This window comes from Natrix helvetica (assembly GCF_964273705.1).
Source record: "Natrix helvetica genome assembly, chromosome: 2".
Lineage (NCBI taxonomy): Eukaryota > Metazoa > Chordata > Lepidosauria > Squamata > Natricidae > Natrix > Natrix helvetica.
Genome location: NC_138552.1, coordinates 161222196 through 161249120, shown reverse-complemented (window position 1 = coordinate 161249120; position 26925 = coordinate 161222196). Strand labels below are relative to the sequence as shown.

Sequence of the window (26925 nt, the reverse complement as noted above, 5' to 3'; positions counted from 1 at the left end):
CGCCCCCCTCCGATTGGCCACGTCCGCTGCCGGGCAAATGGGGTGACCCGCGGGCTGCGCTTTGCCGAGGGGAAGCGGAGCTGCGAGGGTGGCCGGGATCCGCCTTCGAGGCGGCCAGAGAGAGCGCGAGAGGGACCTGTACAGCTTAGAGGGCGATTCGGCTGGGTCCGCCCTTGCTCTCCTTCGAAGGTGATTTTGAACGCGAGGGCGTTCGCCAACAGTGTTTGTCCTAAGAGTGAGGACAGTTAACCAGTGGAATAGCTTTCCTTTTAGAAATCGTGGGCTCTCCATCACTGGATGTTTTAAAGAAGAAACTAGACAGCCACTTATCTGAAAGTATAGGTTCTCCTGCTTGAGCAGGGGGCTGGACTAGAAGACCTCTGAGGTCCCTTCCAGTTCCTATTCTCTATTCTTTACTATTCTCTGTTCTATTCTCTATTCTATACTATTATGTTCTATTCTCTATTCTCTTCTCATATTCTCTTCTCTATTATATTATTATTCTCTATTATATTCTTTTCAAATTCTATTCCCATTCGTTTGGCATCCCGAGGCCAAGAAGCAAAGGTCGGCAGCGAATGGGAATAGAAGAGAATTTGAAAAGAATATAATAGAAAATAATAATATAATAGAGAAGAGAATAGAGAATAGAACAGAATAGTATAGAATAGAGAATAGAACAGAGAATAGTAAAGAATAGAGAATAGGAACTGGAAGGGACTTCAGAGGTCTTCTAGTCCAGCCCCCTGCTCAAGCAGGAGAACCTATACTTTCAGATGTGGCTGTCTAGTTTCTTCTTTAAAACATCCAGTGATGGAGAGCCCACGTCCTTGCACACGTCTTTCTTCTAATACGGTGCAATTCTGTTCTCGCTTCGATCCTCCCTTTTTTTCCCCTTTTTAAAAGCGGCTGGCAAACGTTTGGTGCACTCAGACCAAGTCGCGTTTTGCAGCCAGCTGTTTCCCCCGCTGGGCTTTTTTTTTTTTTTGCACGACACCACTTTGCCACCTCGAGCTGCATTCACGCAAAGCACTCCACCCGTTTGCTTAATCCTTTTGGGGAAGTGAGGGGTTGCACGGCGAATCGATTCACAAGTTAGGCGAACGGGCCGGAGTCACACCAAATGCTTTTTTTAAAAAAAGCAAGGTTGGCTTGGCACGTAGAGCAAGCGTATCCTAGCGATTCCTAGGGTTTGTATTGAACGTCGCCTACCATGCAAGACGTGCAATTGCTGGTACCGATTTCGGCGCTCCCCGAAACCCAAGTTAGTGCACGCATATTTTATTTTATTCCGAGTGCGAAGAGCCGACGTCCTTACCTTACCTTTGTAGACTGCCCCAAAGGTGCTTTTTCCCCCGCCCAAGAGGCATCTGTACTTTTGGTTTTCCTTTGAAGACGTTTGGATTTGGATGAGCAGCGAAACGTCTTCAAAGAAAAACGAGAAAGTCCAATTGCCTCTGAGGCGTGGTGGGTGGTGAGGGTGGAAGCACCTTTGGGACAACCATGACCTGCATGACTGAGAATCTCCGTAGACTTTCTAGACCGCGATCGCCAAAACTGCCGCTTTGCAGCCGCAGCGCCTGATAAATGACACTCAACTCTCCCTGCCGTCTTAAGGGTGCGATCTTTTGGAAGAACAGTTGTGCGTTGAAGAAGCGTTGAAACAACTGTAAAACGGCGACTTTACTTCGGAGCAAGTCCTGCGAACTTGAAAGTAAAGCGCCTTCTCTCTCCCCCTCCCCTCCAAAGCATTGTAGGGCACCGCTTGCAAACCGTGCATAAGAGGGGTTTTCTCTCTGATCTTTCCTTTCTCTCGGGACTTTCCATTGTCTTTCAAATACCCACCTTCTCCTCCTCGCGCCACATCGGCGTGACGTCATAAGTCCCCCCCTTTCCTTAGATCCCTTCCCACTTGCTTCCAGCCGCCCTCTCTACGTCACCGTCAGCCCACAATTTAGCGGAGCTCGCGTTCTCCTCGCCTTTCCCTTCTTCCTCTCCGCGAGCGGTGCCGGAGGAGCCCGCCGTCTCCGCTTAGACCCGCCCCTGGCCCTTCCCCACCGGCCTCTACAGCGTGACTGAGCCGCTGCCTCTTCCTTCTCCTTCGCTGCTGCAGGGATCCATCGCTCGCTGCCTTAAGTTGGCCGAGACCGCGAGCAAAGGGGAAGCGGGATCCTGCTTACAAGCCCTTCGCGCAGGAACCGAGCTAGGTGGGCCTCCGGGAAGGGGAAGGGAGAGAGCCGGGTGGGGAGGATGGGCGTGCAGCTGTTGATCGCCAGGGCGGATGCTCCGGGCTTCGGGATCTTTTTCGCAGGGAAAGAAGCGGGGGGGGGGGGGGGAGCCAGGTCGGAGCAGCGCATCTCCGTCTCGGGCGCCGCGCCGGCTACTTTGCAGCCCGTCCTTTGGGCGGGCAAAGTATCCCAAGGTGGGAAACCTGGAAAGCGGCCGGTTTGCTCCGATCCCGGCCGGCGGAGAGGGGGCTGAATCCCCGCCGACAGCTCTGAAAGGGTTCACTCGAGAGGCGCCGGCCGGGTGGGGATGGAGGAAACGGGGAAGGTTTCAGACGGGGTTTGTGCAAGCGGGAGAGAGCTGGCGTCTTCCTCCCCTTCCCCCCCCCCCCAAGGGCCTTCGGGACGGGCTCCACGTGCATCCGCCGCCCTTTCGCTTTACCGTTATTGCCGGCCGTGCGGTGGCAAAAGGCGGAGAGGCGGCCTAGAGCGAGTTTCGAAAGGGAAGCCTGCGAACCAGTTGCTCCTTCTTTTGCTCTCCCCGGCAGAAGCGGCCAGAATTGCAACAAGTGCTGCATATGCAGCGGCGGTGTCGGCGGCGCTCCGCGAATCTCTGCCGCGGCTGGAGGTTAAGGCGCTGCCTGGCTGGCACTTCGCACGAGGGCTGATTGCACTCTTAAACGCAAGGGGAAAAGCGAGCTCGGGTTTTGGAACCACAATTCCCAGAAGCCTTTGTCGCTCTTCGGGCTGATGGGAGGCGAAACCTAAAAACATCTGGAAGGGAACTGGGTTGCTTCTTCTGCGTTAAAAAAAATTGCAGTTGCAGTGCATGCATTTCGGTCTTTTTTTGAACCAAATCCCTCTTGAAACACTCGTTGGATGCGATGAATGCGCACTTTAAGGGTGGGTTGGAGCAGGTAGCCTTGAATTGGCGCTGGCTATGGTGACCTTTTCTACATCATAAAGTCTTTAGTTAGAGCTGAACTGGGTTTTGCAGTAAAACGATTGAATGTTCTTTTCTGTTCTAGATGCCAGTCCAAACGATGATAACCTATAGCAGTGTTTTTCAACAGTGTGGACTAAAGGACAGTCAGATTTTCCCAGCCATCATGCAGGCTGGGGAACTCTGGGAGTTGAAGTCCATGCAGTTTAAAGTTGCCGAGATTAAGAAACATTCACGTATGATCTTAACGGTTGCCTGCTGCACCCATTCAGTCACTCTGCTCCATCTGCAAATCATTGGGCTTTCCCAGGATTTATATATATATGTAATCCTTGACTTGCCACCATTCATTTAGTGACCATGTAAAGTTATAGTTTTATTGAAAATTACTTACGACCAGTTTTTATGACCATTGCAGCATCTTCATAGTCACATGGTCAAAATTCAGATGCTTGGCAATTGGCATGTATTTATGACAGTTGCATTGTTCTTGGGTCATGTGATCACCATTTGTAACTTTTGCAGCTCGCTTCCAGCAAGTAAAGTCAATGAGGAAGCCATATTTGCTTAATGACTGCATGGCTCACTTAACTGTGGCAAAAAGGTTGTAAAATGGGCAAAATCACTGAACAACTGCCTTGTTCAGCATTGGAAATGTTGACCTTATTTCTGATTGTAAGTCAAGAACTACTGGTATTTGTATAATTTTCCTTGACTCTGGCAAATGTCCTTAATTAACAAAACACATTTAGATTGCAATGGTATCCACGTCTTTCTGGGTTGTGCCCCAGTGATTGACAAGGAATTGCATTTAAATGTGCATGTTGTTGCTTTTTGAAACTTGAAAAAGTATCTTTCATCTAATCTTACTCTATGATTACAGATTGGAAAACGCTCATGTTAAGTTTTGTTGACTTCACATTAAGTTTTGTTAAGGTATAGTGCAAACATTGTTCTATGAGCAACAATGACTGTAAAGCTAGTTAAACATTTGTCACTCAGATTGCAATCTCCATCAGTCAGAAAATGCAAAAAGGTTCTCCTTAAAATGTACCTATACAGAGTTAAGTTAGTCAGTCAGTGCTGTGTGATTTACATGAAAGCAGATATCATCCCTGCTTGCCAGCAAAGAAGAGTTCTTGATTGCATCAAGGGGGATAATCTCATTAGACTGCATTGAAAAGCAAATGTGGTCTATTCCTTCTCCAAAGGTGAATTTCTGCATTTTGTAGGTCTGCTACTTAGTTCTATTTAATTGGGGTGTTATATTGATTGCGTGTTGGAGGAAGCCAGTTAATTTTTGAAGCAATAACATAATTACTTTTTGCTTGGCAGAATTGTATAAATATCTTGGAACAGGTGTGTTGGTGCAGGTATATCAACAAATTGGTAATTTGTCTTAAGATGTTATGTTTAATTGAGATATGGTCTGCAAAGTCTCTGAATTACTTTTCTTTGAGATTTACAGAAATAGTGTGCCCAAAAGAGTAGTACCACTTATTAAATATTAAATTGCTCTTGTTAAATGAAGAGATAGAAGTTTCTCTTTCCTTGGAGCTTAATTGCACCTGGACTCTTGCAATGCAAAAAGTTTGGAACTGCATGAATCACAGTTTTGTAGTTTTGAAAGGTAATACCATTGCTTAGTCAGCAAGAAAGCTTGGTCGCATGATATAAGATCTGTCCTGACTTCTTTAAGAGAAATCTGCTGATTGTGGAAAGTTCATGTCAACGAAAGAAGAGACCAGTAAGATAATATATTATAGACTTGAGTGCTGATCTTGGGTTCCTGTTACACCATAAACACCAGAATAATGTATTGCTCATGGTTGCTATTGTACTTAGGTAAGAAAAAAGCACAAAAATTGTTGTGATGATGAGATAAACTTGTGATAACAGTAGACAGTATACACGGTAGTCTTATTCCCAGTAGTTCTAAAGATGCCCTACAAGTCATAATGTTATGCAAGGATGGCTTCCATATTACTTGTGGCTGGAGAATGATACTTAGATATTGTGATGGGCACAAGGGCTCTGGCTGTCATTTTATCTCAAAATTGTGCAACCTGTAATCTCAGGACCAAGGGCACCACTAGAGATTCATTTGTAGAATCCACCTGTCCAGATACTGTTGACCACCAGTAACACATCAAAATCTTCGCCTCATTCTATCACTTTGATGTGTGTGTTCACTTATTTTGCTCACATTTATTTATTGTTAACCTGGTAATTCATGTATAAATAAATGTCAACCCTTCAAGGTTGTGTGGATCAAGAAATAGATTCCACAAGAAGACTAGTACTAGTGGTTTGGGTGTGTGTGTTTGAGATAGGCACTTACAACAAAGTCATGCAAATCTGATTGTGACTTTCTTCCTCTCCTCCTCATATCTCCATTGAGTCAGGGAGGAGCCACCCTAAGGGAGAGTATTGTAGGAGGAGTAAGAGACTATTGTAGGAGTCTTCCTAATTCTGTCTCCTTTCCCGGGTTTCAAGAAATGCTGTTTTGTAATGTCTTGTGAATATTTCCTCAAGGTCAGGGGTGTCAAGCTCAATTTCATGGAAGGCCGCATCAGAGTTGTATTTGACCTCTGGAGGCCAGGGTGGGCATGGTGAGTGTGGGCATGGCCAGCTTGACATCACTCATGTCTAAGCTGCCTTTGGTGGCCCGAGCGCTCTGCCAGCGAAAACAGGCTCCCGAGCTCCATTTTCAGCTGTGACGGCCTCCTGCCACCCTCTGCCAGCAGCCCTCCCGAGCTCTGTTTTCTCTGGCAGAGGCACTGTGGGCCATTCCTTCACTGTTTCCAGGGAGCCCCAGTGGGGTAGATCTAAGCACCCCAGATCCAGATCCGGGCCTCGAGCCTTGAGTTTAACACCCCTGATCAAGGTCATCTCCAAGGTTTCTATCTCAAAGGGAGAAAGTTGCTCTTGAGTTTAAGGTAGCTCTTGAGTTTAAGGTAGGTGAAAAATAGTAGTTGAACAGTTCATTGCAAAAAAATTAATGATCAATTGCGCTTTTGTTTCTGTCACCCTTTAAAGCATTTTGTGTGGCTACACCCTCTTTTCTAGTGCAGCTTCCAGCATGATGTAGTCCTCCGCTCAAGAATATTTGCATACTCCTGACCTACTTAGGGATTTCTTTCAGGATCCAGATAATAACAGGCAGCTTAAAAGATCCATGGTTGGTTTCTTTATCAAAGGTATTTATTAGATTTCTGTTTTTTCTTCTCAGAAAAGAAGATAAACAATTTCCTTGATTCTATTTCTGCTTTTCTGTTTCCTATCTCAGTGCACTTGCTGGTTGGGAGCAACTTTAAGATACTGAAGGGACATTACATAATCCCAAGGTGATTTTTATTTGCATAAAACTTTCAAAGAGGTTCGGAAGGTTTTTGCCCCGGGTAATTACCAGCTTTGCAGTTGCACAATCCTTTTGTTAGAAATAAATGACTTCATTTCCCTGAGTCTGGCTTTGGAACAAGAAGGATTAATAAAAATGGTATATAGTGCAAAATATCTAACTGCTGGTAATTTTGTAATGCCGTACTTATTAGATAGAATTGCATGGTATTCTGATCAAGTAGGCTGAATAAATAACACGACATAAGTGTAATAATTTGTGAGAAGAAATCTTCACAGAGATCATGTGAATAATTTAATTTGTTGCATTCTTTTTGAATTTTAGCTGTTATTCTTCATTTGTTTGGCATTAAGGACCTAATTTCGGATAATGTGTTTTGAGCTAATATTCACTTGTTATAATTTTCTTTCTACATGAATGACAGCAGCGGGTCTGGCTTCTCACAGAATATAAAATCAAAATGAGGCATTTGAAATACAAATTAATATTCTGGCCCACCTGAATTTAATAGAAAGAATTTGAGTAGTTTTCTTTCGCCAACGGGGAGACTTTTCACCCTTACATTTGACATCAAATAAAATGTAGAGCAGGACTGATGCGATGTGAGGAAAAGGAGAATTGCTAAAACTCAGCCGAGAAATGAACTGTACTCTGCTTCTGTACAAATCAAAGTCACTTTAAGCCTTTGAATTTCTGCCAAGGAGTAGTGAATGTGGAATTTAAAATGCGATCCTTTCTAGCGTTTCAGCTTATCCGGAGCTGCCAATAGCACTGGCCCAGATCTCCTAAATTGCTTTGTAATACACAAGATATAAATAATAATATTGATTTGACAAGAATTGGGAACCAGATGTGACAGTACTTTTGAAAATCTACATTTGATTCAGATTTGTGTTTCATAGTTCAGAGGTAATGAAAGCAGAGATGACACATAGGAGGAAGGGAAGGGAGGGAGAGGAAAAGTGAAAGACTTAACGGACATGCCAAGTCAATAGGGCAGTCAGAGTCACTTAACAACTGGGTTACTAACTTAACAACTGCAGTGATTCACTTAGCAGCTGTGGCAAGAAAGGCCATAAAATGGGGCAAGCTCACTTAACAACTGTCTCGCTTAACAATATAAATTTTGGGCTCAATTGTGATTGTCAAGGATTGCCTGTACCCAAATGAACACTGATGAACAATGAAAACAATACAATGACAGTTCGGGAAAGGTGGATTTATTGTAAGAATGTTCTTTACACCTCCCATGCCCAAGGGTGTGTAGTGCACATCACAGTTTGGGAAAAACTGATAGAGGGGGTTTTAACAGTCAATACGGACCCAAATTGCCCTATAATCAATTGTGAATGCAAGTCTTTTGATTCAGTATTCATGTGGTGTCTGCATCTTGCACTGGTTAATAGCACAGCTGCCACATCTGCTTTTCAGCTCTTTAGATGCTGTCCTCATGGACAACCCATGACAGGTTTCAATACCAGAAGAAACCAAGGTCTCACTGGATCCAATTGGCTCAGGAGGTGTCGGAGTTCTCTTTCACCTCCTTCATAATTCATGCCACATCTATGGAAAGATACACCTAACCATAACTCCAGGGATAACTGAGGATCCAGGGGCACTTCAGAGAGGAAGCCTGTTCTTTCAAAGAGAATCAGAAGCCAGCTATACCTCCATTGGTTGAAGTCGAAACATGAAAAGGAAGCCAGTTGCTCTTCCCTTTGAGTCACAGGTGTTCAAGGCCACACTTGGAATACTGCATTCAGTTCTGGTCGCCACGATGTAGAAAAGTTGTGGAGACTCTAGAAAAAGTGCAGAGAAGAGCAACAAAGATGATTAGGGGACTGGAGGATAAAACATATGAAGAACGGTTGCAGGAACTGGGTATGTCTAATTTAATAGAAAGAAGGACTAGGGGAGACTTGATAGCAGTGTTCCAATATTTCAGGGATTGCCACAAAGAAGAGGGAGTCAAGCTATTCTCCAAAGCACCTGAGGGTAGAACAAGAAGCAATGGGTGGAAACTAATCAAGGAGAGAAACAACTTAGAACTGAGGAGAAACTTCCTGACATTTAGAACAATGAATCAGTGGAACAGCTTGCCTCCAGATGTTGTGAATGCCCCAACACTGGAAGTCTTTAAGAAGATGTTGGATAGCCATTTGTCTGAAACGGTATAGGGTTTCCTGCCTAGGCAGGGGGTTGGACTAGAAGACCTCCAAGGTCCCTTCCAACTCTGCTATTGTATTGTATTGAACTCACTGCGTCACATTGCTGTATTGAGATGTTTTTTTCTCTTCGCGGATCTGGGGTGGGCGTGACCTGCACATGACTCATCCAACCCACGGGCTGCCAATTTGACACCCCTGTTTTAAGTAAACAATGTTTGCAAGGTCATTCCTATCTGCTTGTTTCTTGGTAGTGGCTTGAAAAGTTAGGAAGACAGGACTTGCTTACAGCAGGGGTCTCCAAATTTGGCAACTTTAAGACTCGAGTTTAACTTCTAGAATTCCTCAGCCACTCATGCTGGCTGAGGAATTCTGGGAGTTGAAGTCCACAAATCTTAACGTTGCCAAGTTTGGAAGCCCTTGACTTAGATGAAAGGATGCCTATCTTCACATGTTCTTTAAGAACCTGGATTTGGGTTAGATGACTGGGAGTACTGAGAAATTTGGTCGGGATTTTTTTTCCCTTCTCCCTGAATGGACATTACTTTTATTGCAGGAATCATGCTTGCATTTATAGTTGCTGTAATTTTATAAAACTTCCCAGCGACATCTAGAATAGAGCAGCCTACAAGTTCACTACATGTATAAACTCTTAATTCTCCTTCGGAAAAACATGTCCCTAGGATATGCAAAGATTTTTCTCAATCCCCTATTTAGCATTGAGATTCTCATTGAAGACTAAAAATACCTCCAGCACAATTTAATCTTTTTCTTTCTTTCCCTGAAGACTTACTTAGAAACAAATGGAGGTTTGTTAATTTACCAATTAATCAATCCATTAAATACAGCTTTACAATACAATAGCAGAGTTGGAAGGGACCTTGGAGGTCTTCTAGTCCAACCTCTGCCTAGGCAGGAAACCCTATACCGTTTCAAACAAATGGCTATCCAACATCTTCTTAAAGACTTCCAGTGTTGGGTCTTTCACAACTTCTGGAGGCAAGCTGTTCCACTGATTCATTGTTCTAACTGTCAGGAAATTTATTCATTTATTTAGTTACTTGTTTGCGTGCTGCCTATTTATTCCCAAAGGCTTTGGGCATTCTCCAATCCCAAATGCATATAAAAATAAAACGATAAAACGGGTATAGCCTTGGCGGTTCAGTGGTTAGAGTGCAAAACTAAGCAGAGAAAGCCGCTCCATTGAAATCTAGTCCACAGCCCCGAATGATGCTTCATTTCTCATTCTCCTGGTACTTCTTCACCAGAACGATACTATTTCACGTAGTAGTTCACATGGCAAACCTTAACGTTTGGGCCGTTCCAGAAGCTCCATGATCTCGTGATTGCAATGTGGGGTAATCATCTTGCACTTTGCAGCATCCTGCATTTGTCTGATCGCCATCGTGACCTCTGCTCATTTGCATGTTTTTGAACTAGGTGCCAGAAGCTGGAGCAAGGACGGGAGCTCATCCCGTTGTGTGGCACTTGGGTCTTGAGCCCGAGCTGCCTTTCAATGCCTTTTCAAACCCGGAAAGCCCGGGCTTTCCATTCAACAAGCCCAATATTTTAACTGCTGGCCCTAAGTGAGAATGACCTGTATTAAAATGAGTAATTTATCTGGAGTATCAGCTGAACGTATTCTTCCCCTGTTCATAGAGCAATCAAGGTTTGATGGAATTAATGATGTCTTTTGTATACTGCTTGAATGTAGCATTCCTCTGTAGTAAGGTTACAAAATTCCTGGGATTTTATGCTAATCTGTGCAAGCCTTTAAATGTCACGGAGTATAAAGCAACAAGGTACATAAATAAGAACAGTGCACTGATGTGCCGCCGTAATAAGCATTGTGTTGCTCAGTTACGATGGGTGTCAATTAACTCCTTTCTCTCCCCTCTCCCCATATCAAATTGGACTTATGTTTTTTAAAACAACCTACAAATTCATTTTTCATTGGTTCTGTTCTAGGCAAGAAAGACCTCATTGTTAGGTTTCCTAAGCAGCGTACATTGGCCCTGTGTGGTATAGTTTTTATCCTAGAGATATTGTTGAGTGCCTAATAGAGACTTGGCAGTATTGCATCACAGAAAATGTACAAGTGGGATTTGTTCTGACGGCAACGTTTATGCAAAAGTGCTGCACTGGAGCCTGTATTGTACGGATAGAGGCGTATTGTTGTCTTGTCAGCTCAAAGCCTGTAAATAATTTTTCAGATTTTACATCGCTTCCTTAAATTGCTCAACTCTCAAGAAGCACTGGAGGCCAGAGGGGGAGGGGAAACACACAGAGGTAGAAAACAAAAGATCAAGAACAAATGGGGAAACTTGTAGGAATTTATCCAGTCTAAATGTCCAATGTTGCATGCACCTGTATAGGGGTAGAAACTGTGATGTACCTCAGTAGCATGCACTACATGGCGCTGTCTTCTCTGTCCTTGTTAAACATTGTTTTAATTAAAATATATTTTTAAAAATAGGAAACTGGCAGAGATTGCAAAGAAAAACGGCCTCTTAACACCATTTTTACCGTAAACACAGATGATGGTCGAACCGTTGAAAGCAGATTTACTGGAGTGATAGATGACTTTTTGATAGATGGAGCCTCAAGATTGGCCATGCTTCTCTGGCAGGCATTTTTGTGAAGAGGCAAAACTCCCATGATATTTGCTATGGGAGTGTTGCCTCCCAAGACCCGTAGATTCTAAAAATGGCCTTCATTCATTGTTAGTTGTATAAAATGGCCACACTTCGAAGTGTGCCAAATGGCATGTTTAATCCTTTACCGAGCTGTCACATTGATACTTGTTCCGTGCATTCTGGTTAGAACAGCACTTCACAATTTTTTTCCTTCTTTGCCCCAAACTGGCTATGAGAAAGTCCTTTTTACCCAATGTGGATAAAACATTTTTCAATCAATTTAAATGTCCTTGCTGTGGTTGGGTAATACTTTTGTGTGTCATTACCCAAAGAAAAACCACTTTTATCCAATTTTGGGTTAATTTGCCAGATTTGGCAAGCACAGAGTTAGAATTTAACCAGCTCAACTCAAAGTTTCAATCAATCACGCAGAAACACACACCAAATTTTGTAGGAACAATCAGCAGCCTTATATTTTTCCTCTGCCTACATAATGACCTTGCAAGAACTTACCAATTCCTTGCCCATCAGAAGGCTGGGTCTGTTTCACTGTGGCTTTGATGGACAGGTGCGTTATTTGTTTGTTTGTTGTTTCGTTTTGGTCTTAAGTTGAGCATTCCCTGTAGTTTGTGCAGTCAGATACAAACATGCATTGCTGGAGTTCAGCAGTTGTCTCAGTTGTTTAGTATTTTGTTATCATGATCTCCAAATGAAATGTATGGGCATTTTCATGATAGTGGTCTAGCCATTTCTGACTTGAAGGGGTAATATTGCACTGTATTTTGCAAATTTTATGTTCTCTGTTCTTCCTCATAGTGTGTTGAGTGTCATCTGACCATTACCCAGTACTCTATCAGCCATCACATTATCTTATCTATCCATATGTTTTTCTTGGTGAAATACAGAAGTGGATTATCCTCACCTTTTGCACACAACAAAGTGATGGTTTGGCTATTGTCATTAAAGTAATCATCTATCCCATCACCTTTCTGTATTGTTGTTGGCTAATATAGGTACGTACGCTAAGATGACCTTCATCTACTCAGCATACATACTTGGTGTTCTTCATTCGCCAGCCCAGGAACATCCCCACCACCACAAATAAGATTTGAAGTGGGAACGTAGCTTCATTTCCCATTAAATATTCACAAAAGACAATTCTGATGGGTAGACTACTGCTTTATTTCAGCTAATGGAATGACACAATTGCTTTCCTCAAAAGTGGTGACTTCTGTTAATGAGATGTACTTGAGGATAATTCTTGCTATGCTTCTCTTAGAATATGCCTCTGTTTTTCCTAGGCATTAGAGAAAATATTGTGTCTTCTAACAGATTCCCCCTGATAATTTCACTCTTCATTACCTTCTGCTTTATTTTTAAAATGCAATTTAAAGTCTAGGAAGGTTGAAAAGTAGTACCCTTGGGATAGATAGCAGGCTCAATTTTCTGACTTCTTTTTTTGTACCTCAGACTCTTGTAGGCAGATCCACAGAAAGGTGGATTTTGAACTGTCCTCCAAGAACTGCCTGCGAGATTGATGATTATGAACCACCACACTGTTTGCTGACCTTGAGAAAAGGGAGCCACTTAATGGATAGTTTTAGTGCCGATCAGTTTTCAGGGCAAAGTATTGTCCTCAGAAAACTCATTCTGCTCTTTTAGTATATTTATAGTGATACCTCAGGTGATACCGAAAGTTAGAGAGATTTCGGATGTGTAAAGATTGCTGCCCTGCCTATGCTGACCTTGAAATTTCCACTGGTTTGCTGCCTTCAGGACACGGTTGAGCCCCTGTGTTGCATTTGAAGAAACCAGGCTATTTCACTTTACTATACCAGGCTATAGCCACTTTTTTCAGTTCTGTTGTAACTTCAAATAGTCACTAAGCAAACTGTTGTAAGTAGAGGACTACTTGTACCCAGAATGCTAAAATGTTCATATTTTTATAGCAGTATTGGAACTGCTTTTCCTCTGTTAATATGTTTCATGCCAGTTAGCCATAGTCAAATCCAAGTCAAAAGTATATCTGTTTTTTTTTTAAAGAGATGCTGCCAATTGTAATTTTACCATTCATATAACCTAAGATGGAATAATTGCCATCTGCTATACCCTGAAAATAAGACCTCACCGGATAAGCAGCCCAATCAGCTCTGAGTGCGTGCACTAAAATAAGCCCTCTCCTGAAAATAAGCCTTCCCCGAAAATATTGCAACATAGGAACAGCCATAAGGTGACAACGCTCGCCGCCTCCTACACCTCAAAAATAATACCTCTAAATAAGCATGCATAAGGATTGCCACGTGAATCTTACAAATGGTTCAGTTTTACCACTTTTGTTCTCATGTTTTATAAATTTATGTAAAATTAGTATCTTATTTATTTACTTACTTGTCACATACATTGATTTATAAAGGAGAAAAATTACATTGAGGAATATTGTTTTCAGTAGATATTCAATACATCATTATACTGTTAATCAGTGGTACATTGTACTTAGCTCTCATTCTAGAGTGTAAATAAAGAAGTCTACTAGTCGTTGCCTTATATAAGGATTGTACTTAATTGAACATGACCATTAAGTTAAAATTGATTCAGAAATTATGATATAAAGCTGTAATTGCAGCCCCCAGAACAACTCTTATTAAAATAAATATCTGCATAAAATACCTAAGATGCAGAACACTGCTGAATGATGCTGGTCTTTGGTATAACAGAACCAGATCCATTTATTAGATAGTTATTTTGTGGCTTAAATTAGAAAAGCTTATATATATGGTTAACATTTTATAAAGGCTAGAGACTTGCATAACATTTAATAAAAGCCTAGTATTGACCATCTTGTACCTGGGTATCTTGGGTATTGGGTTTTTCCTAATCCAAATGCAGAATCATATATTTCTCACCAATAAAACAAAATTTGCAATAAAACAATATTTAAGGTTTATTTGAACCTTGAGTATGCGTTCTGAAATATTAGCAATCTCACTATGTGGCACCTACCATAGTAATAACATTCATGGCTCATTCTGCTAGGTTTCACCAAATCAGTAATAAAAACCTTGTTTAAGTTTACATTTCTTGGATTTTATTAGAAACACAAATCATTGGAGACAGTTATATCAAACCATCTGTCTGTCTTAACATTAGCATGTCCATTTTCATAAGCTTCGCTCAAAGCATTTCCTCTTTAGACCTTTATTTGGTAATATAAATGCTTGGGCCTCTGTGTGACTCTGTTCTGAACTATTTTCGTACAGTCTTGAGAGCTGGCAGTTCCTCTTAAATCTATGCCACAAGGCTAGTAATGCCTTTGTCATTTATTCTCTGATTGAGACTGGTACCAGTGCCAATTGCATTAATTTTACTTTAATTATATAGAGAAGACCTGCAATAAATAATGGAGGAAGGGTGGGGAGGAAATCTAGATAAGTCAGATGAGTAGGGAACACAAAAACTCATCTTGGATCTACTTTATTATACAAGTAGTCCTCAACTTATAACCATTTGTTTAGTGACCTTTCGAACTTACAAAGGCACTGGAAAAAAGTGATTTATGAACATTTTTCATTCTTACAACCGTTGCAGCATCACCATGGTCACATGATCAACATTTGACAAAGTCAATGGGGAAGCCAGATTCACTTAACAGCCATTTTACTAACTCAACAACTGCAGTGATTCACTTAACAACTGTGGCAAGAAAGGTCATAAAATGAGGCAGAATTCACTTAACTGTCTTGCTAGTGAAAATGTTGGGCTCAGTTGTGGTTGTAAGTATCTGTATTCTCTTGTAAATTGCCTGTAGATTTTAAAAGGGGGGTATATAAGTGTGTATAATTAGTGGTTTCCTGTTATATTCACATCATTTGAATAGGTTTTACAAATACAGTATAAATATGCCTCCCAATATATTAGAATACCCTTTGCTTTAAAGATATATTCTCAAGGTTCAGGTTTAATTGATTTTAGGCTTATTTTTTATAGATTAATAAACCTTTATAGAATTAAAGGCCTAGTCATTCAGCTTAGGTATATAGATCTAAAATATATTTTATTTATATTTTGCTGGTTGTTTTATTGAATTATAGAATATCCTGGCCATTTGAATCAACCTAAAACAAGTTGATTCAACAGATCCTAAAAACACATTGGTGAAAGTTCATTATAATTCTATTTCTAACCTTGGGGTCATATCAGAAGTAAATAGCTGTTAAACAGTCCTAGAGAAATTGATGTTATAGTACAGGAATCCTCAAACTACGCCCCCCCCTCCCCCGGGCCAGATACAGCATGGCAATGCAAAGTTTCCGGCCCGTGAAGTGGTGGAATGAAAAGCAACTGCCAGCTTGTAAAGTAGTGTGTTGAAAGTTTTTAAAAGTGCTTTAAAAACAGTCTTTCAGATGTTTTTGACAGCCATGTGATCCAGGGCCGGTGAGTGAGTAGGGAAGGGGCTGCTTTTAAAGTAGCCCTTTAAAAGTGGGTGGGGGACACATCTCATAGCTTTTTCAAAATCAGCTGAAGTTGGCTAACACTAATTAAAATGCAACCGCATTATAATGCCTAAAGGAGAATTCACCCACTGCTTTGATTCTTCCCATAAAGTACATCCGCCAAATTACAAGAAGGTCCACGCTTCCCATTGAATTAGTATATTTATGTTGGTTAAAATTGTTCTTCATTTTAAATATTGTATTATTTCATGGGGTTTTTTTGCACTACAAATAAGCAGTGCTTTTAGAAATTTGTTCATGTTTTTTTCAAACTATAGTCCAACCCCCAACAGTCTGAGGGACCATTACCCCTCCTTAATTCAACATTGGAGGGTGTGTGTGTGTGTGTGTGTGTTGATTCTCGCTTTCTTCCTCCTGCTTCCAATGTCTCAATTTCCATCTCAGGGTTTTACTTGTAGTCTTAATTGGTGCAGTTCTCAGTCTGATTTCTTGTGTGATCATCTGAAACATATGATCAGGAGTTATTTTGAAGGAAATCCTGTTTGTTTTATTCTTTTTTTAATGGCCTATTTTAAGGAGCCTGAAGCTGCTGTTTTACTGAAGTTAGGCAAGTGGCAAGAAAGTTTGCGCTCTTTTTCCCTTGGGGGAGAGGCTCTTAAGTAAATAGATTCCTTGGGTTGAGCAAGGACAAAGGCAAAATGGACTGCTCAATTGACCACACCCGCCCAGTCACATGACCACCTAGCCATGCCGGTCCAGCCCCCCAACTGTAAAGGACCGGAATTGGCCCCCTGTTCAAAACGTTTGAGGACCCCTGTTATAGTAGGAAGAGAATGCCTGAGATCTCGCCTCAAAGATGTATAAACATATAAACTTGACTTTACTGCACTTTAAAACCGTCGGGGATAATTATGTTATATTGGTAATAAAACATGAAATAGTTGTAGGCTTTTAGGGCTATATTTGTCTTGACGTATTTCTTAACTGACATTTATCTTCCATCAGAATGAAGTATTTCTGTAATGGGAATAGTAAATTATGATGGAGTTAAAGTGGTGAACAAATCAATACATACATGGTAACTGTACAATTATTAAAATGTTTTGGAATGTAATTTTCCAGATGTGCCATAGGATTATGGTCAATCACATAGCCATAAGTTTAGATTGGATTTGGCATTTTAGTCCACCTCTCAAATCCTTCCCAAGTACCCACAAAAGTTACACCATGCTTGATGGTGTAAAGATACCATGGCAAGTTAAAAGTTGTTCCAAGTAAAACTGCCCTTGCAATTGATTGGTGATTTTGTCACTGGCAAGAGTGTTCTAGTACTGCTCCAGATGCTTTGGGATTGTACTCAAGGCATTTATTATTATTGGCTTAACTTTGCCACAGTTGTTATTTGCAACTATTTGTATCTTCTTGTTTTCTCCTATTTTTTCTTCTACTCTGTTTTCTTAAGGTACTATAATCAGTGGCGGGTTCTGGATCCCATCGCAACCAGTACGCTGCGATGGGGCCGGGAGTCCACCATGCGCACGCGCGCTGCACACACATGTGCACCACCGCCCTGCAACACTCCAGCTGCTCGTTGGAGCATTGCGCAGGCGCCATGCACTGCGTGTGCAAATGCCCCAATCGGCTCAAATAGAAGTAAGGAGGGCGGGCGGGCGGGCCCTCTGCAGCACCGTACCGGAACGGTGCCTGCGGCTCCCAGCAGGCACTGGTACACCCATACCGGCCGGAACCCACCACTGACTACAATGTCCACTATCAAGATTTTTTTTCTTAACTGACATTTGTTAAATCTGGGGTTTGAAGAGCTGTGGTGGTACAGTGGTTAGAATACAGTAGTGCAGGCTAATTCTGCTAGCTGCCGGCAGTCTGCCAGTTCGATTCTCACTGGCTCAGTTGACTCAGCCTTCCATACTTCCGAGGTCAGAAGCAGTTTATAAATCTGAGTGCTATTCAGGGTGGATAAAAATCTATGATATTTTTAAAAATTAAAATTAAAAATAAATACAATAAAAATAAATAAATCAGATTTTTTAAAATTTAAATCAGACTTTTTTTTATTTAAATCAGATTTTTTATAATTTTTTTCAAGTTTATTTTTTTTTAAAAAGCTTTTGGAGTAAAAATCTATAGTTAGTTAAGTAGATAGTTTTCTACTTAAGATACATTAGTACAGGGGTGTCCAAACTTGGCAACTTTAAGACTTGTGGACTTCAACTCCCAGAATTCCCCAGCCAGCTGGGGAATTCTGGGAGTTGAAGTCCACAAGTCTTAAAGTTGCCAAGTTTGGACACCCCTGCATTAATAATTTAGTTTATTCAGCATGAAATGGAGCTTAGTTATGTAGCATGAGGCTGTATATTCTTCAATATTGGGAGTGTCGGTGAGTCAACAGGGACTCAGAGGAGGAGCCACTGTGGAACAAATGACAGTCGCTCTTTAAAAATCATGATTTAAATCAACTTGATTTAAATCAGATCCACCCTGGTGTTTTTGCTATTTATGTGGCGGGTGCTTATCTCCATTGGCCTTATTATCAGTTTCTGATGACTAGCATATAGAAGCAGCACATTAAAAATTACTCACTTTTCTCCTGACAGATGTCTGCCAGGTACTTGTTCAAGGAAGAAGAAAGCAGGATACAAAGTTGATCAGTGCCATAGGAAGATACAAAATCTTAATTAAGATATAATTAATCAGATGAAAATAAATAGAAATATTAATTTTAGGGATAATATTTCTTTTAATATGATCAATATATTTGATGTTTATTACTGTGACAGTGAAATTAAGAATATTGAATCCCCAATCATCCATAATGATTTATTATCTGATTTGTTGGGGTTGTCATGGATAAAGGGTATATTAGCGTTAATTGTGTAATTATTAGCAGTTTTTATGTAGTTTTATGTAGTCTATTTTTTCTTTTGTTATACTGACGGATCTTTAACTATTTTGGATTATTCAGTCTCTGTTTCTTCAGTGTCTGAGCATGAGTTACGGTGTACATTATATGGCTGATTATGTTTGTTTATAATACTCTATTTTTACCATTGAAAATACGGGTCTAAAATAAGAAATAAGAATAACAAAATGATGCATTGGGAAAATCAAGAACATAAATGAAACAGGCAAGCCATAGGAAAGGGAAGTTTATGAGGTCCCTGTGTAACCAATTCTTTATTTTTATTTTTTTTAGTTTTGTTAAGGGCATCCAATTTCAAGAAGCCTCTTGGCAGTGTGCAATAATTCATAAATATAGTTAAATAAATAAATAAGCAATGCAGCATCCAATTTGACAAAACCTGGCAGGGTGCAATAATTCTGAACGAACGAACAATAAAAAATACTTCCTGGACTGATTCAACATTCAGGAAAAAAAACAGCAACAGCTTAAACTCCAAACCTGGGAATAGAGCCAGGTGTTATGCATCTTGGAAAACAAGGACCGTGGCAGCCATTATTGCGTTGTTGTTTCAGAGGACAGGGCCTACAATAGAGAAGGCATGCTTCCTCAGTCCCATAAGATGAGAATTTTTAGTTGATGGGATGTGGAGCACACTCACTCTGCCTGAATACCCTGGATGGGTGGAAACAACTGGCCCCTCAAATAACCAGCCCCTGTGCCGTGAAGGACTTCATCAGTAATGACCAGCACCTTGCATTGTACCTACAAGTCAACTGATAACTAGTGAAGCTCACATAGCAGTTATGACACAAGGGCATAACAGGAAGCTATGCATTTTCCAGTAGAGTGGAGGGAGGGGTCACAGAAGGGTTATCACAGTCTGATTGGTCCATTTGACTGAGAGAAAACTTCTTAACCTTCGGCTTCTCCCGTTGGTTCCCAGTTTCCTCTCAGTCGGTCCAAGACTCAGGTTTGGTTCCTAGTAAGAGTGTTTTATGGTTTTCTAGTTAGTCAGTAGCATGATAATTGATCTTTGTAAATTTAGAATTTTTAATTTAATAAATTTAAAAATTTTTTGTAGTGGGTCTGCCTTGCAGGGCTGTTGTTCGGCTGCCCTCAGAAGGCTGGGAGACCCAGTGGGGGGGGCGCTGGCTTCCTTCCCCCGTCTCGAGGGTCGCTCCGGACTGATGCCTGGTGTCTCGGGCGTGCCGGGCGACCCTGCGTTATCTGCACATGTTTTAAGCGAAAGTCGCAGCGCGCCGGGGCTTTTCAGCTCGAAAGCGGCAGTTCGGCTTCAGATTTGAATTACTTGCAGTCCGGGGCCGGTTACAGCCCGCGGCGGTGGCGCGGGGCCGTTTTTTTCTAGAATTGGAGATCTCCTAGTGATTTAGGAGCTCCAGCGACGATCTTGGGTGCCGTTGGGGGGGGCGAGCGTGCAAACGGCCCCCGCAGGCAGAGGAAGCTAAGGGCGAGGTCGGCGGCCATTTTTAGGCGCGCTTTTTCCAGGGACCGCCCAAAGAAGCCGGCAGCCATTTTGAATCACGTGTCTGGGCATTGCAGCACGGAGAGGCTAGATACAACGTGGCCGTGCAGTTTGCAGTTTTACCGGAGGCCCGGAGCAGGCGATCCCCACCAGCTGAAGGGCTGTTTCTACTTCAAAATTCATTTGGTGCATGTGAGTGGGGCGATGGCTGATAGAGCAGAGGCCCAGCAGGCTGCGCCGTCTCAGGCAGGCGATGATACAGCTGAACCCACTCCCCCTGTTAGGCCTCGGGCTTCTAGGCCTTCGGCAGAGGACAGGCCTTCCAGAGCTTTGCAAAGGGATGAGCTCAGGCGATCCAGGGCTATAGAGAAGGTCATCGAAAGAGCTGAGAAAAGACAGGCCCGGGATCCGGGGCCTAGATCCAGATCTCCACGCCCTGTGGCTTCCTGCCCTTCCCCACCTGTGGCCAGGGGGTTCAGCCCTTCTTCTTCTTCCTCTGCTTCCTCATGCAGATCTGATAGGAGTCAGCAGCGGGGGGGGCCTCGCTCTCCTTCTGTTTCCCTGGGGACTAGAGAGGCAGATAGGGGGGACCCGTTGGAAGGTACCTCTGCAGGTCCCGTTAGGGGTAGGAGATATAGTAGGGCCCACGTGGCACCAGACTATGATTCGGAGGGTGATCAGGAGGATCTAGAACACCTTCCTGAGAATCTCAAAAGACTAATTTCTGCAGCCATTTCTAGGGGCATAGCCCAAAGAGACAGGCCTTACCATCACACTAGGGTTACTCCTTTTAGTAGGTCCAGATCTAGGGCTTCTTCCCCCTCTCTCATGAGTGAGGTCTCCTCTAGGGGGGAGACACAGAGGGATGATTGGGGGTTTTCTGAGGAGGAGGATGCGGCTCCTGAACCGCCTCGTTCTTCCAACCTTTTCCTCCAGGCCATGTTCAAACCTTTGCTTAAGAAGGCTAGGAGGACCACCAAGGTGGGCACGGGGGACCCCACAGTCCCACCGCCCACGGATCCAGACATGGTCATGTTCTCAGCAACGGCCACCAATAAGGAAGAGATTCCTGCTCCCCCCCTTTTCTTAGAGGTGGCTACCAGTCAGTGGGCCCATCCTTCTAATTTTTCTCCTCCAGGCAGCAACGACCGTCGCGGACAACATGGAAAAGTCTTTTGTGCAGGCTATTCAGCTTCCGATTATAGATCAGCCCATAGCAGCTCTAGTCTCCTCTTCCCCGGTAGTCTCGGGGGATGCGGCAGACAAGCTTAAGCCAGAGGACAAGAGGGCGGAGCTCACTTTACGTAAAAATTATAAGGCCTCAGCATGGGCGGTGCGGGCGGCGGCTGCCGCCTCGTACTTCAACCGTACAACGGTTATGTGGCTTCGCCAGCTTCAGGATCGTATTCCGATCCAAGATGAGCGGGTACACCAGGACTTAGCTAAAATTATGGCAGCGTGTCAGTATTCGGCTGATGCGACACTAGACGCTGTTAGATTTGGTTCTAGTGCCTTGGCCACCTCTGTGGCCTCCCGTCGGCTCCTGTGGCTCAGGAACTGGCAGATGGACTATAAAGCCAAGTGGGACCTGGTGGCTGCCCCCTTTGCAGGCACAAATCTGTTCGGGGCTTCCTTAGAGCCGATCCTAGTAGAGAATAAAGATAAGAAGAAGGTTATGCCTACCTCCACCAAAAAGGCGGAGTCCTGTAGTCACCCCTATCGCAGGACCCAGTTCAAATCCTATGACAGGGATCAGGATCAGCGTTACCAACCATACAGGCAGGACAGGCAGTTCAATAGGCAGAACTTTCAGGATCGTTCTAGGTATCAGCCGCAGTCCAAGCGGCCCTTTCGAGGGGGGGGGCGGCCGTCCCTTCCGCAGGGGGAAATGACTCGAACCCGAGTCATCCCATCGGAGGCCGCCTGGCACTATATGCGGACAAGTGGGATCAGATCACATCAGACGGTTGGGTCAGGGCGACCGTTCGCCACGGCCTAAGGTTAGAGTTCCTCTCCAAACCCCCGAGTTTTTTCAAGGTCTTCCCCCCGGCTCGAGACCTGGGACGTCGTCGTCTCATGGACCTCGCTGTCGCCCATCTCCTAGACATCAGGGCGGTGGAGGTAGTTCCAGGACTGGAGAGTGGTCAGGGTTACTACTCACATCTGTTCGTAGTCCCAAAATCCTCGGGGGGTTGGAGGGCAATCCTCAACCTGAAACGTCTCAACCGCTACCTAGTCTACAGGCGGTTCAAGATGGCGTCCCTGAAATCAATCCTGCAGGGCATTCGGAAGGGGGATTACATGGCCTCAGTAGATTTGACAGAGGCCTATCTCCACATCCCCATTCTCCAGTCTCACCGGCGTTATCTCAGGTTTTCCCACCAGGGCAGGCATTACCAGTACCGGGCCCTCCCGTTTGGTCTGGCCTCAGCTCCGCGGACGTTCACCAAGGTCCTGGCAGCACTGGCGGCTTACCTACGTTCCATTCCGGTGAGACTTCAGTGCTACTTGGACGACGTCCTGGTTCAGGCGGAGTCCCTTCCCAGAGCCACGTCGGATCTTCGACTGACGATCCGTTGGCTTCAGGAGTTAGGGTTTTCAGTGAATTTTCCCAAGAGTCACCTGTCCCCGTCCAAGCAGATCCTCCACTTAGGGACAGTGATAAACTCCGAGTCAGGGAGGGTTCGCCTATCCCCAGACCGCTTGACCAGCCTACGTCAACTGGTCTCCTCCGTAAGAAAAAGAAGGTCTGTTTCCATCCTGACCTTGTCTCAACTTCTGGGGAAGATGGTCTCTTGTATAGGGATAGTGCCCTGGGCCCGGCTCCATCTGCGACCTCTCCAGTGGGCTTTGATTCCGGTCCAGAGACGGATGATGAGCAACTCCTTGAGGCCAGTTCCTCTACCAGCGGAGGTGAGGCTCTCTCTTCGGTGGTGGATGTCCCCAGCGCTGCAACAGGGGGCTTGCTTTTGGGAGCCCGAGAGAGTCACCGTGACGACGGATGCCAGCCTCTTCGGCTGGGGGGCTGTGATGGACTCCGACATGACCCAGGGACGTTGGTCTGCCTCGGATCTCCGCCACAACATCAATTGGCTGGAGCTGAAAGCCGCGAGACTTGCTCTCAGGACTTTTCATCATCACCTGCGGGGGCGCCATGTCCTCCTGCTCACGGACAATGTGGCAACAAAGGCCCATGTCAATCGGCAGGGGGGCACTCACTCCCGTTCCCTTTGGCGAGAGGCGCAGGCGTTGGGCTTGTGGGCAGAGAGACACTTAGCTTCGATAGTAGCGGAGCATATCTCGGGGGTGTCCAATCTTCAGGCGGATTGGCTGAGTCGCACAACCCTGGACGACGGCGAGTGGCAACTGGGGCCGGAGTTGTTTCTGAAGATATGCAGCAGATTTGGCACGCCCCTGGTGGACCTGTTCGCCTCCCCCGACAACGCCCAGCTGCCACGGTTCTTCACCCGTTTCCAGTCTCCGTCGGCGGAAGGAGCGGATGCTCTCAGGAGCCGGTGGCCCCCGGGCCTTCTTTATGCCTTTCCTCCCCTTCCCCTCGTTCCCCGTACGATAAGGAAGGTAGTCACAGAGAGGGCTCTCGTTATCCTGTTAGCCCCGTACTGGCCGAGGAGACCCTGGTTCGCGGACCTGGTCCAGCTGTCGGTAGCAGACCCCTGGAGGATTCCCCCAGGGGAGGTCGTTCTGAGTCAGGGGACTTTGCATCACCCAGGGCCTCAGTGGCTTCATCTGACCGCCTGGCTATTGAACGGAGGATCCTGAGGGGGAGGAGACTATCGTCGGGAGTTATAGCCACCTTAGAGGCGTCTAGGAGACCGTCCACGGTTAGGATTTACAATGCCACTTGGAGGGCGTTTGCAAAGTGGTGTATTCCATTGGGGTTGGATCCCTCTAGGGCTACCATCCCGGACGTATTGGAGTTCCTTCAGAAGGGGTTAGAGGACGGTCTGTCGCATAATACGCTCCAGCGACAGGTGGCGGCTTTGGCCACCATTCTGGGGGGGGAGGGTTCCCCCACCCTTTCTCGTTCTCCTTTGGTTAAGCGTTTTCTTAAAGGGGCGGCTAACATCCGTCCGCCTCCGGTTCATAGATTCCCGACCTGGGACCTTACTCTGGTCCTCAAGGCTCTGACAGGCTCCCCGTTCGAACCGCTTAGGACGGTGCACATGCGCCTTCTCACCCTTAAGGTGGTGTTTTTAGTGGCCATTACATCGGCCAGGCGCATTTCAGAATTGGGGGCTCTTTCTTCTCGCAGTGATCTGTGTATAATCCACCAGGACAGGGTTGTCCTGCGTTTGGATCCTTCGTTTATTCCGAAGGTGAATTCTCAATTTCACAGGGCCCAAGAGATTGTGCTTCCAAATTTTTGTCCCAATCCTGCAAGGGAGCAGGAGTTCGTGTGGCACAGGCTGGACGTCCGCCGCGCCGTCCGCATATACCTGAAACGGACGGAGGGCATTAGGAGGACCGAGGCGTTGTTCGTCTCCTTTCAGCCGGGCTCGTTGGGACGTAAGGTGTCCTCTTCCACTATCGGGAGATGGATTAGGTTGGCCATAGTTGAGGCCTACAGTGCTTCCGGGAAAACTCCCCCATCAGGGATCACTGCCCACTCCACCCGCAGTGCCGCTACCACTGCGGACTGGGCTACCAGAGCGCCCTTCGAGGATATTTGCAGGGCGGCCACTTGGGCCTCTCCTACGCCTTTCATTAGGCACTACCGTTTGGATGCTTATGCCTCGGCTGAGGCATCTTTTGGGCGGCGGGTTCTACAGAGGGTGGTAGCCGATCCTTCACCTGGGACCCAGTCTGCCCGCCCGGGGACGTAGCTTGGGTATGTCCCTTCTGTGACCCCTCCCTCCACTCTACTGGAAAAAGAACGTTGGTCTTACCTGAACGTTTTTTTCGGTTGAGTGGAGGGAGGGGTCACATTCCCGCCCTAGTTAGATAGACAGGGTCCGGGAGGTGTAGGATCGGGTGGCCCCGGGGGGGCTTTCCCTTGTCTTTGTTTATTGTTACAGATGCATGCAACGACATCGCGGAAACTGGGAACCAACGGGAGAAGCCGAAGGTAAAGAAGTTTTCTCTCAGTCAAATGGACCAATCAGGCTGTGATAACCCTTCTGTGACCCCTCCCTCCACTCAACCGAAAAAAACGTTCAGGTAAGACCAACGTTCTTTTTGAGCTGTAGCTTCGGGATGATTTCGAAGGGCAGATCATGTGGAGCACGTTGTGATAGTTCAGTGGTGAAGTGCCTAGTACATGAGTGACTGAAGGTACAGCAGTCTAGTGATTAAGAGGATTAGCAATATCAACATTGTTGTCCATAATTGTTCTCACCTAGGCTTCACAAAATCATGAAGCAGACTCCTTGTCCTGACAAATCCCCTTTTTATTAAGCTAATAATAAAATTTATTTCCTCTCATTCACATCCAGCAAAGTCCCGGCAAACAGTCTTTCGGGGTGAATTTACAACCACAGACCTTATCAGGCTTGGAGAGCTGCCAGGCCGATACCTTCCAAATGCAATGCTGTACAAGAAAATACTTAGCAAGGAGCAGTGACGTGCGGTGAGGGTTATGGCTGGGGAGGCTGGTGACGTCATCAGGAAGGCGGGGAATGGGACCACGTGTGCAGCACATGTGGTCCCATTCTCCGCCTTCCTGAGTGAACATTAAGAGGACTGTGGAGTGCATTGATCCGCGTAGCATTGCTTCTTCCACCGGCGCCAGTCCCTTCCCCCCCCACTCCTTCAAGGTCTCCCACCAACCCAAAGCCCGATCCCCAGCTCCCTTGGGCAAGGCTTGAGCGGGGTGAATGGGAAAGCAACGTAAGGGGCTGCGCTTTCACTCCGCTCAAGCCTTGCCGCCTGCAGCCACCGCCCGCCCTCGCTGCCCCTTTCGTTGCTTTCCCGCCCACCTCTAAGGCGCGCCAAAGCCTCCTTCGTCCCCCCCAGCACGCGCCCTTTTTATTTCCCGTGATACCCCCCCCATTTCGGGAAAGCTTTCCCCATTGCCTGGGGGGGTGAGGGGGCCGGCTCCTCTCCCCCCACTCCCTCCGTCCCTGCCTCTCTCCTCAGCCCCAAAGCTCCGTCCGCGCGACTCACTTCCAAGGCGGTGGCTGGAGAGGCGCGCAAGAATGGCGAGCGGTTTCCCACCAAAGCGGCGTTTTGCGTGCAACAAGGAAAAGTCCGCTTTGTCGCCCCGAGCTCTTGTTTGCGCTTCCGCCCCTTTTTCTTCGCTCCATCCCGCTCCGGCTCTGGACTGGCCGGCAAGGTTGGCTCCAGCCAAGAGCAACAGGAAGGAGAGGAGGGGGTAGCTGCGGGCTGCCTTCCGCCCCTGCCGTGCGCACCTCGCTCTTGTCGGAGCCTCGGCTGCCCGCAGCTTCCACTGAGAACCGCAACTCCGTCCGCCTCGCCAAACCAATTTTGAAATCATTCTTTATTCCAAATGCGCACGAAAAGCTGGAAAAGACAGCTGGGTAGATGCGTGTTTGCGTTCCAGCTACCTAGTGCTCTTTTCCACCGATCGCGGACGCTTTTTGTGCGCATTTGGAATAAAGAATGATTTCGAAATTGGTTTGGTGACCCTCTCTGCAGTCCCTCACTCTCGCCAGCGAAGGAAGGAGGGATACACTCACTCTCTCTCTCTCTCTCACACACACACACAAATGGCAAATCGAGCAGCCGCTGTTGGGAGCCCGTCACATACATTCGGGCAAT

General features: G+C 45.3%; 1 protein-coding gene and 1 long non-coding RNA gene across 4 annotated transcripts in view; one reads left to right on the top strand and one right to left on the bottom strand.

The window, feature by feature from the left end:
- The window catches only part of LOC309387522, a 29067-nt gene extending 25962 nt beyond the window's left edge, over window positions 1-3105 (bottom strand). The window contains exon 1 of the long non-coding RNA XR_014174610.1: window positions 2668-3105. This is a non-coding gene — a long non-coding RNA (uncharacterized lncRNA). The remainder of the gene's footprint in view (window positions 1-2667) is intronic.
- The window catches only part of ELOVL5 (ELOVL fatty acid elongase 5), a gene marked incomplete at its 5' end in the record, with an annotated part of 60690 nt that continues 35748 nt past the window's right edge, over window positions 1984-26925 (top strand). The window contains one exon of one of the 3 annotated variants that reach the window (XM_081944035.1): window positions 1984-2207. Coding sequence is in view for 2 of the 3 variants with exons in the window: in XM_081944033.1 (XP_081800159.1) it covers window positions 6347-6368 (22 nt within the window). Of the gene's footprint in view, window positions 2208-3106; window positions 3129-6346; window positions 6369-26925 lie in introns of those variants that run through there. The other 2 variants (XM_081944034.1, XM_081944033.1) reach the window with 2 other exon arrangements.